The sequence below is a fragment of the Macaca thibetana genome, chromosome 7 (genome assembly GCF_024542745.1).
Source record: "Macaca thibetana thibetana isolate TM-01 chromosome 7, ASM2454274v1, whole genome shotgun sequence".
Lineage (NCBI taxonomy): Eukaryota > Metazoa > Chordata > Mammalia > Primates > Cercopithecidae > Macaca > Macaca thibetana.
The window spans coordinates 91,350,185-91,362,959 of record NC_065584.1 but is presented as its reverse complement, the minus strand read 5'-3'; the positions used below and the strand labels follow the sequence as shown (position 1 = coordinate 91,362,959).

The following is a 12,775-nucleotide window of genomic DNA, read 5'->3' as shown; positions in this document are numbered from 1 at the left end:
TCAGTAGATTTTGATGTTTCCTTTAAACTCTAAATAAAGAATCTACGTGTTTACATGCATGTTTTTAGTGTAGCAGAGAATTACTGGGCAGAATATATATGAAAAGTTCCAGTTTACTAATTCCTCCCCCGAATCAGAACTCAATATTGGGAGCACAGAGCTAGAAAGCACGGCAGATAGAGCATAAGCCAACTGGCTTGTATTCAGATACACACTGGACAATTTGTGGTAAAAATGTCATCATCACAGCCTGAATGATTAGTGGCAGTAGGGTACCACCAGCCATCCCATTTCGGATGGAGAAGTTTCTTGGGATGTGGGACTTTGAGTGCTAAAACCAGGACTGTCCTGGGCATACCAGGGCATACCAGGACTAAGAAATGGCCACGGCCATTTCTTAGGGGCTTGAAAAAATCGAGGTAGTTTGAGACAAAGGAATAGCTAGATATCTTTACCTGTTTGTAACCTTGTAGCCCTTTACCAAAAATAGAAAAACACAAGTAGCTGTAGTCTTCCTCTTTTGTTGAAGTCAACAGAATTGCCAGATGGGAGACATTGAAGGGAACATTCCTAAATTCATTGTTTCCTGGGGTGGGGTGGGATGGGGGCGCTAAATTTTAAAAATGTGTTTTAGTTTTTGTGATTCCAAGATACCCTTCAAGAAATACAGAAAGGAAGAAGTAACATCATAATTAACATTTATTTAAAAAACTCAGCAGGGACTCTCAGTTCAGGCTGCTGTAACAGAAAGCCATAGCCTGAAAGGCTTAAACAACAAACATTTATTTCTTACAGTTCTGGAAGCTGGGAAGTCTCAAGGTGCCAACAGATTCACTTCCTGGTGAGGGCTCTCTTCCTGGCCTGCAGATGGCTGCCTTCTCAGTGTGTCCTCACATGGTGGAAAGAGAGATCATCTCTCTGGTGTCTCTTCTTATAAAGCACTAATCCCATTTATCAGGGCTCCACCCTCATAACCTAATCACCTCTCCAAGGCCCCATCCTCTAGTACCATCCCTTTGGGGATTAGGGCTTCAATGTGGATTGGGAGCATATGAACATTCACCCCTTAGCAGACTTCACCCATGTCAACTAGATAGGAGACACGGTGAGTAATGACCACATCTTACACCTTTTTAGCACACTGCTGATGTCCGACAGGCCTGGGTGTGGGACCAGTGTGTACCAGCAAGCATGGTCTGCAGGGTCAGCTGTCACGCTCCTGAGGAAGACAGTGGACCCTGCTTCTCTCCACCCTGTCATGGTTCTATTAAGTTTCTTTTCCCCATCAATACTGGAGGTGGTGCCCTGCACAAATGGCCCCAGGGTGGTTCGGATGTCCCACTGGGGGCTGGAGGGGAGGGCCCTGTGCTGCAGTCTGCTGTCATCTTAGCACTGGCCTGCAGCCTCATGGCCATAGGGGAGGGAGGGGAAGGGACGGCACTGCCTACACCTGCACCCCTACCCCTGTGTGTTCAGTCCACCTCGATCTGGCACTGGATCTTCTTGTTGACATCGTGGAGAAAGGCGCTCAAAGCTTCCTGTTCGACTTTGCCATCCTCACACGACTATGGCCTCCTTCCAGGAGGCTGAAGACTACTGTGTACACGATAGTGTGCCAACTCAGGAAGCAGCTCCAGGTGGCGTCCAGGTTTGTCCTGCCTGCAGTGGAGGCCACAGGAGGGATGCGAAGCAGCAGGGAGTCTGCGGTCCTCCCCTGGCAGCCTCCTGCTAGCCTTTCTTTTCACTCCCTTAGACCTTCCCCCCTGGACCCAGGCCAAGTCAGGTGTGTTGGCCTCCTGCCCCTCCTACTGGGCTCTTTCCCAAACCCCTTTTCAGGCTTCAAGGAACTCTGAGGCAGGCTGCACTTTGAAGACACATGCTGACACCAGCGCGTTCAGGTTTCCCTTTATTAGCGTTTTCTTCTCATGTTATTCTCAATCCCTATTAGCCTCCTATAAGAAAGGGCTTCCTTCTTGAATTTCACTGTTCCAGATCTGATTCCAGACCTATGCAAGGAGCTGTGTGTACAAGCAGATGTCGGGCTGACTCCTGCACAGGGTGCACCAAACTTTTGAAGAGAAGTTTTTCAGCCACAGTAGTGCTGATGGGTAAAAATTCTTTGTTGGCAAGAAAAACCACTTAGGTGATAGAAAGAAAACTGCTTTATAGCATATATCACCCTGAAGGGCATCCACTGTCAAAATGTGGCCAATGGGAGGCTTACGGTCTCACTGTTGCACGTTGGGGCCAGCAGTTGGCCTTGGAAGTCTGTATCCTGACTGTTGAATTCCATTTTCTAGGTGGAGACAGATTTATACAGCACCCTAAATGACAGTGCCCAGGAATGTCTTAGGCTTTTTCAGGGTGGGGGTGTCAGTCTGCTGTTGCGCCGGGCCGGGCCTTCGCCAGCATGGTGTCCTGAGGGATGCTGGTGCAGAAGACCACTTTGGCTTTCGATGCCTGCCTTGGCTTCGCAGCAACCTTGGGGGCCCTGCAGACAAGCAGAAGTTGGGGTGATTGTGGTGCCCCTCAGCCCCCACACCGTTCCCATCCAGCCTTTGCTGCCCAGCCGGTGCCCAGACCTATTTATGAGAAGCCTCGGGAGGGGCTGTAAATGAGAGGAGAATTGTAGCACAGAGCATAAAATGAGATGTTTTCCTTCCATCTTTTATTTTTTACTAATTTTTGTTTTCAAACAGAGTATCACTCTGTCACCCAGGCTGGAGTGCAGTGGCCCAATCTCGGCTCCCTGCAACTTCCGCCTCCCAGGTTCAAGCAATTCTTGAGCCTTTCAACTTCCTGAGTAGCTGGGATTACAGGCACATGCCACCGCACCCAGCTAATTTTTGTATTTTTAGTAGAGACAGGGTTTCGCTGTGTTGGCCAGTCTGGTCTCAAACTCCTGGTCTCAAGTGATCCACCACCTCGGCCTCCCAAGGTGCTGGGATTATAGGCATGAGTCACCTCGCCCGGCCCCGCCCATCTTTTAAAATCACCTGTGACCATCCCCACTGAGCTGAGGCACTCAACCCTTAGCTGTCTTGGTGAGCAGGACATGGGTGAGGAGGATGGTCAGGGTTGCCCTGGAGGCCTCCCTGGCTCGCCTTCCCTGCTGGCCAGGTTTTCTCTGCTCCAGGCTGTGGCCCTGTTTCCCTGAGCACAGACTCGGGCAGCCCTGGGGCTGCTCCCTGTGAACCAGGATTTGTGAGGTGGGCCCTCCACAGCAGAGCGCTGGGCCTCTGCTCAGGGGCTGAGAAAGGACGTGGTGGGCCAGCCTTTAAGGTCAAGTCAGTGAACTCTCCAGCTGCAGTCCTGACAGGCATCTGAGGGCAGAGGGAAGCCAGAAGCAGGGCTGCAGGAGGCCACAGGAATTCCTGGGGCCCTCCCCCTGCAGTGGGTGCCTTAGCCTGCAGGGGCTCGTCTGCAGGAAGACAACATCCAGCATATATTTCTGACTTAAAGGATGAATTTAAAAAAAAATATCTGGGCAAGGAATTTATTTTACAACTTGGGTTTCAAAGGAACTTGTCCTTTATGGAAGTTATGGGAAGTCAGTAAAACATTCCAGAGAAGGTTCCACAGAACCTTCTAGAACCAGCTTCCTCTTGAGCTTCTGAATGGAAAGGGAATGAGATACTCAGAGAAAGTGTGAGGGAAGCCAACTCACGTGGAGAAGATGCCCATGGCCTGCTGGGTGGCCAGAGTCCTTTTGTCCTGTGGTCCGTATAAGAGGGTCTGGATCTGGAGACACTAGAACACCAAGCAGCTATCATAAGGCTACGGAAATGTCGCTGAGAGCAGGAAAATAAGGTCTCCCTTGAATGAGAGAAAGATCACTTCATTCTTAGACCCTGCTGTTATGGAATTACCACATTCTTGGGGTTTCTCCTAGTGACTGACCTTTGATTTGGATGTTCTGAGGGATCTAGGCAAAAATGAACAGTTTTAGCACTATTTCACAAAACTCTCTGTGACTTATCTGTATGTAAACAATATATTTAAAAGTAGTATTTTTAAAAATAAAGGCAAGAACCTTGGTACTGACCAGAGCATGGGCTCTAGTTTCTATTTTTAAATGTGGCCCTTGCTATAGCCTGGAAAAGATAATAGATTTTTTTTTTTTTTTTTGTAAACACATACTTTTATTAATACATGGGCTTTCTATACTGTTTACTACACAGCAATGTCTTAGTTATTAGGAGTCAAATACTCAGCTTATGGATTATCCAGGGCTGGCTTTGGCTTGATTTCTCCCTTCTGCTTACTTTAAGTCTTGCCATTTGATTGCTCGTCCTAGGCTAGGGCAAATCGAGGAGAGGAGAAAGATTAAAGCTGTGCCAAAAATGGCCAGAATCATTTTGAGAAAGAATGAGGTGCAGGAACTTGCTTTACTGGATGCCAAGACCCTTTTATTTTTTATTTTTTTAATAAAGTAAGACAGCACGTTAGCCAGGGTAGACAAAAAGACCAGTGGACAGGGCAGAGAGCCCAAGCCTTGACAGATGACAGAACTGACCTTGCAGGGTTGGTGAGGAAGAGGTGGGCTAGTCAATAAATGGTACTGGGACGCTGGTTTTCCAAACAGAAGAAAATGGATCACTACCCCAAATCAAACACAAAGATTAAGCTCAAGAAAGATTTAAAGGACTAAATGTGAAATGCAAAACTTGGAGCTTTTAGATGAAAATATTGGATTTTTTTTTTTTTTTACGGAGTCTCACTCTGTCGCCCAGGCTGGAGTGCAGTGGGGCGATCTTGGCCCACTGAAACCTCCACCCCCCGGGTTCATGTGATTTTCCTGCCTCAGCCTTCTGAGTAGCTGAGATTACAGGCACCCGCCACCACAGTTGGCTAATTTTTGCATTTTAATTTTTTTATTTTCCTAATTCTTTTTTTATAATTCTTATTTTTTTAAATTATACTTTAAGTTCTAGGGTACATGTGCACAACGTGCAGGTTTGTTACATATGTATCCATGTACCACGTTGGTGTGCTGCACCCATTAACTCATCATTTACATTAGGTATATCTCCTAATGCTATCCCTCCCACTTCCCCCCACCCCAGGACAGGCCCTGGTGTGTGATGTTCCCCATGAAGTTTCACCATGTTGGCCAGGCTGGTCTCAAACTCCTGACTGCAGGTGATCCACCTGCCTTGGCCTCCCAAAGTGCTGGGATTATAGGAGTAAGTCACCATGCCCGACCGGAAAATATCTTTATGATCTTGAGGTAGGGAAGTATTTCTTAGACAAGATCTGGACAAAGCAAAAGTGAAAGACTGATAAAGTGTAACTATATGAAAACCTAAAATATTTGTGCACCAAAATTCACCATAAGCAAAGTAGAAAGACAAACCATGCTGAGAAAAGATTCTTGCAGTGTACAGAAATGAGGAAGGTTTAACATTCGGAATACATGAAGAATTCCTATAAGGTAATGAGAAATACCAAACCAAACCAAAACCTCTCAATAGAATAACAGTCAAAAGATATAAACAGATTATTCAAAGAGTTGAAATCTGATGAAATAAACATGCTTAATCTCATTAATAACCAGAAATACAAACTACAACTTCAATAAGGTAGGTACCATTTCACCCATCAGCCTGCAAAAACTACCAAGCTTTGTTAAAGATACAAAGCAACAAGAATTCTTTTACATATTGATAGTGGGTATTCAAACTGTTATAGTCCCTTTGTAAAACAATTTAGCAATATTTAGTAATGAATATGTAAATTGTGATATGTATATATTATATATGTATGTGATATATAAATGTTTGATACATGTACGTGTATATATAACCACATACATGAATCTCATGATTACAAAGTCAAGGGGAAAAAGAAAACTACAGATGAATGCACATGATATATATTATAATTTATATGAAGTTTTAAAACATGCAAAACAAAACTATAGTAAAATAAGAGCATGGGAATGATACCAAATTAAAAAAAGTAGCTATCTGGGGATGGGGTACAGGGGACTTCAACTGGATGGGTCATGTTTTATTTCTTATATTGAATAGTGAGTTCAAAAGTCTTTGTTATGTTATCCATACTTTTCTGCATAACTGAAATATTTCATAATATATTTTTTAAAAATTGGATGAATTGTGCTACATGGTAATAGCTTGAGTAAAAAAAAAGTGTGAGGGTTTGGGGACTTACTACTGAAGGCTGTTTATTCATTCTGATCTGCCAACCATTTTTAGGTCTTCAAGAAAATTAAAATGCAAGCAGCCAAATGCCTTTGTCTTTATAAGCTGTGGAAACTATAAAAACTGTCTGAATGTTTCAGTGTGAGGAATTGAGAATGTGTTTTTCGAATCTGAGAATGTGGTTGTCCTTTGAAAAAAGTAACTATCATATGAGAATATGACAGGATTTTTTAAATAACAGAAAATATTCACTATTTCTTAGTCATTTGACTAAGAAATATACAGTATCAAGTAGTAGTAAACGCTGCTTGTTCTTTTATTTAATGCATAATTCAAATCCTACAAAGGCAAGGATCCCTGTCCCTCTGTCCAACAAGCCCTTGACTTTCTAAATCTGCACAGGGACCTTGGCCTGGCCTAGGCAGTGGGCTGAGCTGCTCATTCCATGGGGTTGAGCCAACGTTGCTTTAATGCTTTAGGTTGTTGTGACCCTAGAAATGTAGGAACTTTGACTAAGCTCCGTTGCTTTGAGGGGAGGGGATGGGGACATGTTTTTGATACCCATGGTACCTGATGAAAACCCTTCCAGCACCCTGCTTGGGTTACAGCTATTGGAAGCCTGGGCACACTGGGCCTGGCAGAGGAGGTGGCGCTCAGAAAGGGCCACAGAGCAAGAGAGGCAAGATGCTTCCCCCCACTGTCGCCCATCAGTGAGAGGCCCCTCTCTCTAGCGTTAACACTTCTTACCCAGAATAGACTTTATTTTGCCCAGAAATACCTTCACTCAGTGTAAAAGATCAGGGCTATTTTTAGAGCCACCCAATCTTCCCTGTGTTTATATATTTATGATTGCCTCCGATGCAGCTCATTTTGAGAGGTGATGTTGTCACTGCTTGTCGTTAATTCATTCACTGTGGCATTAGAGTTACTGACACTGTAACAATTAGTTGAGACAGTCTGAGGTCTCAGTTCACTCTGCCTTAACAGATTGCCTTCAAAATCTAATACTCTGGAGGAATTTCCATCCTACCCCTTTGGTGATTGAAGCTGCTTCTCCTTGGCCCCTCATTCTCTAGGGATAGAAATACACTGTTCGCTGAATATGCACGAATCCCTGGGAAGAATGAGAAGGCAACTGACAGTGCTTATTCAAATTATCAGTGGGTCTACTAACCATCCCCACTTGTTACAAACCTTTGTGCTGATCATTTTCACTACTATGTTCGTAGAGAGAGTGGAGTGGAGAGAAGATTGTGGTTGGGTCAAGAGATCCTTTCCAGTAATCAAGCCCTGAAGAGAGGAGCCCCATCCTTACCCTACCCCTAGACCTTTGTCAAAACTCAACTCTTCCTGGTATTAATATATTTTTTTTTCCCTAAGGTTACTTATCCTTACTAAGGAGATTTGCCCAAAATTCCAGCTGAAGTGAAAAGAGATGCAAAGGGGTGTCAACTAGGAGACAGAAACAGATCCTCAGCCCCTCACTAATCCCTTGTGTGATTACAGTGTAAGGTCAGGCACCAAGGCTGGAAAAAATGGTCATCCATTAACTAAACTACTCTTCCAAAGATAGCTTTTTAAAACAGCAAAATAACCCATTATGGACTTCTACTAGAAAATGTTTTATATAGTTATGTATTTATCTAAGAAACATAAACTGAATTTTTCAACATTCAGCTGTTCTTAGCTAAATTTACTTAAGCATTTTTGTGTGAAGTAGGTGTTTTGATTCTTTTGTTAAAAACATAGGCATTGACAGAGAGGAAGTCAATAAATGTTAATTGAACCTACTGGAGCCAGGCATTGTAAACATGTCGCTGAGCTAAGTAAAGAACTCGCCAAACCTTGACAGTAGAACATTCTCCACTATAAATAAAGGTACTCTGTGCTCCCCAGATTCTTCTGAGAGGCAGATATGCTCCTCCTTGAAATGAGCCAATAAGGGGTGTTTCTCACTTTTCTTTAAAGTGAACAATAAACTGAACTCCTGAGTGTCCAGATGAATTTTAGGAGCCATTCCTTACATTCTCTTTGATTTTATATGCAGGGTTGTGAGAAGTCACTTGTGTTTCTATTGTTCCTTAAATACCAAACAGGGAGCTTTTCTTTCCCTTGCAGGAAGACAAAAGGGAATGTCTGCTTTTATACCAGCCTGCAGGCTGTCCCTAAATGGGGCCATGTTTGTCTTGCTCACCACTGTGTTCCAGGGCCTTGCACAACCCCTGGCACACAGGCAGATGCAGTAGTTGTTAAGTGAGTGAATGATTAGGACAAACACGTAAGCTGGGGAAATTCTTATATGGAGTCTAGACTCCTTAAGACACAGTTGGACCCTAGGGTTCCAGTGGCTCATCAGTTATTAAAAACCTCAGCTAGGGAAGTCCCACTGGGTATGTGGTGTTAAAAACCCTCGAAATTACAGTCCAGCCTTCAATAGGAGAAAGACGGCTGTTCACTATTTGCTGCTTACTCTTAGGACTCATTCGGAAAGCTGGGGTAGTTAAGAGACAATCTTAAGCATTTGATGCAAACTTTCAGAATTCTTTTTGATATGACTTTGAGGTTTGAAAGCTGGGAGTCTAAGGAGCCCAGGAGCCAAGAAAGCTGGGATGGTGCTATCAGTTAGCCATCTTCCTAGCTGTGGTGCCTTTGAGCTAACACCCTTCCCAGTGTGGACAGAGGGGTGGCTCAGTGGCAGCTATGGCATCAGGGTTGGGTGACTCACTATACTGTCATTTAAAAACCCACAGTAATTCAATACCCAAACTCAGGAAGAATATTTTCTGTTTTAGGGGGATCTGTGAAAATGTGCAGTTGTTACTGAGGGCCATTTTCATAGCAGCATCCTGCAGAAGTAGATTGGTGGTATCTCCCTTCCTCCCTTAACCTCCTGCCTAAGGTCCCAGAATTGCATCATAACTTCTATTGAGGAATTTCAGATGATGAAGGTACCGATGGAACACCTCCTATTCATTAATGGAGACAGTGCAGCAAGGACTGCAACTAAAGGGTCATTTAAGTTACAAGGCTACATGACTCCGTAACAGAAAATCGAGAAAAGCATACTGTTCATTCCTGGTAAGGTTCCAAGCCAGGCTTGTCAAGCTATTACTTGTATTTTGTACTTACATAAAATGAAAAAGCTAAAGAAAGGTAAATTTAAAAAAATGCTCTAACGCTGAGGATCTGAAATCCCTGCTCTTCTTTACACACATTATCCAATGCCAGATTATGTCCACGGGGGAGAAATTACTCAGAAACTTGAAAATTGTGCTCTGTTTTCATGTCAGTTCTCAAGGCTGATACTAAGAGAAAAGATGACTCCGGAAGCCTTACTCCTTGGAAGCGTGAAATGTGATACATCTTTCAAGAAATACAAGTGCGCTTTCATTTACCAACCATTACAAGGCAGGCAGAAACGACTAACTTGGGGGAATTGAAGGAGTAAACCAAAACATAATTCATCAGACAGCCTTCCCCTGCAGAAACACAGTTGGGGTAGTGGGTGGTTCTTCTGAGCCACGCAGAAACCAGCCTCGTCCTGGCTGGACGCATGTCTTCGTCCACATTCGCCACTTCCTGAAGCAGGTGTCTGCTGAACACCTGCAACACGCCAACCCTGTGGCTACTTCGGAGATGGAATGGAGAATGGGCAGAAGTGGGCCTTGCTCTCAGGGGGCTTCCAGTGGAGTGGCGGAGACAGATATTTTTAAAATACATAAATAAACATGTCATAACAATCTGTGATAAGAGCTACAAAAGAAAAGAAAAAAAAGACGACGGGGCTATGAATGAATACCGGGGGGTGTTGGTGGTGGTCGATCCAGGGTACCTGGGCCAGCAGAGGCCTATGTGAGGAGGTGTCACTGGAGTGAGACCTGAGGACTGGGGAGTCAGCAGGTGAAGAACAAACAGGGCAGGATGGGGATGGAGGGAGGTGGTGGGGATTGGGGGGAGGTGGAGGCGGTGGTGGTGGTGGGGGTGGGGGTGGGCTCACAGGGAGAAGGAATTCCGAGTGTGTGTTTGAGAGAACACACCCCTGCATCCTCTTTTTCTCGGTCTATGTCTCTCTCTCTGTCTCTGTCTCTCTATCTTTCTGTCTCTGTCTCTGTCTGTCTCTCTCACACAGCCCTACAGCTCCCTTACTTGGAGGGCCAGTGATCCTATGACCTGAGGACTGAGGCACTGGTTGGTGGGTAGGGAGCCTCCCATGAGAGAAACACAGGGAAGGTAGGAAGGGGGATGCTGGGCTTTGCAGGGAAATGGGAGATGAAGGATAAAGGGGGTGAGGTCCAGCCACTGCCACCTGCACAGCTCCTCAGAGCAGACTCTTTCAGAAAGCTCTCCCTGAGTATGTCCTGGGTGCCAGCCCTGGGGGCATGGATGTCATCCTTGCTGTCTCCCTCACTCCTCACCTCTAGGTTGCCAAGTCCCATGGGTTCTATGTCCTTATCGACATCCCTCGACTCCCCCACGACTTTGTTCCATCCCTTGGCCACTGTACTGGAGCAAGGTACCATCATCCTTCTCCACAACAACTGCAATACAAATATTTAGAAAATAAATGCATTGGCAGGACTTGCTATTGAGAGAAATCCTGCTGTGTACCCACATAGAAATTATGGTTTCTTTTTCAAGTGGAGCCGGCTTTTTGTATAAAGGCTGGATTTGCCTATTTCTAAGCCAGCCAAGGAAAGGGATGCAGACTGTTAAAGCTGGGCCTTCTGAACTGCCTTCTCTTGGCAAATTTCCCTATTACATGGAGCTCAGTGATCTGGTTCAGTCCTTCCTGAATCTGTGCTATCCACACCAGCCATTCCTGACCATTACTCTTTCAACTTGTTTAAGGTTACACTAGATTTATGTAACAGGAGCTTTTGCTTTTCCCTCCATCCCTGGCCATGTACCCATAAACTCACTGTTTCCAGCGAAGCTCTGAAAAACTGCTAGAGAGCCTCAGGCCAGGATGGTCTGTCCACACCCACAGTTCTGGATCCCTCCAGACCTTGTGGGATAGTTGATGACCCTCTGAGGCACTGTACACTCACTAAGCCATGGTCAGAGTTCTGATGCTTGAGGAGCTTTCCACAGCAAATGTAGCCTTGTCAGTGGGCAGCTTGTGTACACTACAAATCAAGTGTTTTCCAAGGGAGAGCAAACATGGAGGGGCACTGTGCCTGGGTGCCATAGCTGGGCGCGCCCAACCTCAGGAGGGTGCCTTTTCCCTGCAGCTGATGATGTTGGGGAGGCCTGTGGCCAGGAGAACTGGAGTTCTTATTCCCACACAGCCTATAGTGGGCAAGGGAGGCTCCACATTCATTCTTTTTTGTTTTTTGAGATGGAGTCTCGCTCTGTCTCCCAGGCTGGAGTACAGTGGTGTGGTCTCGGCTCACTGCAACCTCTGCCTCCCCGGTTCAAGCAATTCTCCTGCCTCAGTCTCCTGAGTAGCTGGGATTACAGGCATGCCACCACCACACCTGGCTAATTTTTGTATTTTTAGTAGAGATGGGGTTTCACCATGTTGGCCAGTCTGGTCCTGGACTCTTGACAGGTGATCCACCCGCCTTGGCCTCCCAAAGTGTTGGGATTATAGGCGTGAGCCATGGCGCCGGGCCTCCAAATTCACTCTTAACCAAGATAAGAATGAATAACCATGACCCCTTTAACAATTGGCTCTCATTCTCATATAAACTGATTTACAAACATCTTCAAGTCACAAGTGCTTGAAGAGTCTTTAAGCACACTTCTCAACCCAAGAACAAGACTTTTTATATGCAATTAATGTCATTATGACCTTCTCTTTAAAAAAGGTGGGCTATTGTGGTCCAACAATGGGTCAAAGATGATTAGAAAAATCAGGATCAAGGACAAATGAGGCTCTACACATGAAAACAATGTGGAGTGGCGTGGTGGCTCTGTGGGAACTCCAAATTTGGCTCTGGATTTCCTGGTATATCCAGGACAACAAGGAAAATACCAAATATGCTAAAGGGAAAGTAAGACAAAGTGGGCTACTGATGGAATTACAGGGAATGGATTCTAACATAAGGTATGGCCTTCCCTAGGAAGGCTGTGTGTATTGGCCTGCTTGGAGGAATAGCTGGAATATAGCAGGGATTCCATAGCCTGTTCTCCAGTCTTGACTTATGACCACATAAGACCTTCCTAGGCTGGGCGTGGTGGCTCACGCCTGTAAGCCTAGCATTTTGGGAGGCCGAGGCAGGCAGATCACAAGGTCAGGAGTTCGAGACCAGCCTTTCCAGCATGGTGAAACCCCATCTCAATTAAAAATACACAAATTAGCCAGGCATGGTGGCATGTGCCTGTAGTCCAAGCTACTCGGGAGGCTGAGGCAGGAGAATTGCTTGAACCCGGGAGGCGGAGGTTGCAGTGAGCCAAGATCGTGCCACTGCACTCCAGCCTGGGCAACAGAATAAGACTCCATCTCAAAAAAAAAAAAAAAAAAAAAAAAAAAAAAAAAAAAAAAAGAAAAAGAAAAAGAAAAAAGACCTTTTTAACGTTGGCTTTCTTGCCTACAACCTCTGAATAAAAACTATGTTCCAACTCCTTTCTTAAAAAGGTTCATTTTAGTGGGCTTTGATTTTTTGAAG

At 45.0% G+C, this 12,775-nt stretch overlaps 1 protein-coding gene across 4 annotated transcripts in view; it reads right to left on the bottom strand.

The window, feature by feature from the left end:
• Positions 1 to 681: 681 nt before the first annotated feature.
• Positions 682 to 12,775, bottom strand: part of TTC23 (tetratricopeptide repeat domain 23) — a 119,603-nt gene continuing 107,509 nt past the window's right edge. For all 4 annotated transcript variants that reach the window (XM_050799815.1, XM_050799817.1, XM_050799818.1 and 1 more), the window contains 2 exons: positions 3,668 to 3,750; positions 682 to 2,491 (listed from right to left, as the gene is read on the bottom strand). In XM_050799815.1, coding sequence (XP_050655772.1) covers positions 2,374 to 2,491; positions 3,668 to 3,750 — 201 coding nt within the window. In that variant the 3' untranslated portion in view covers positions 682 to 2,373. The remainder of the gene's footprint in view (positions 2,492 to 3,667; positions 3,751 to 12,775) is intronic.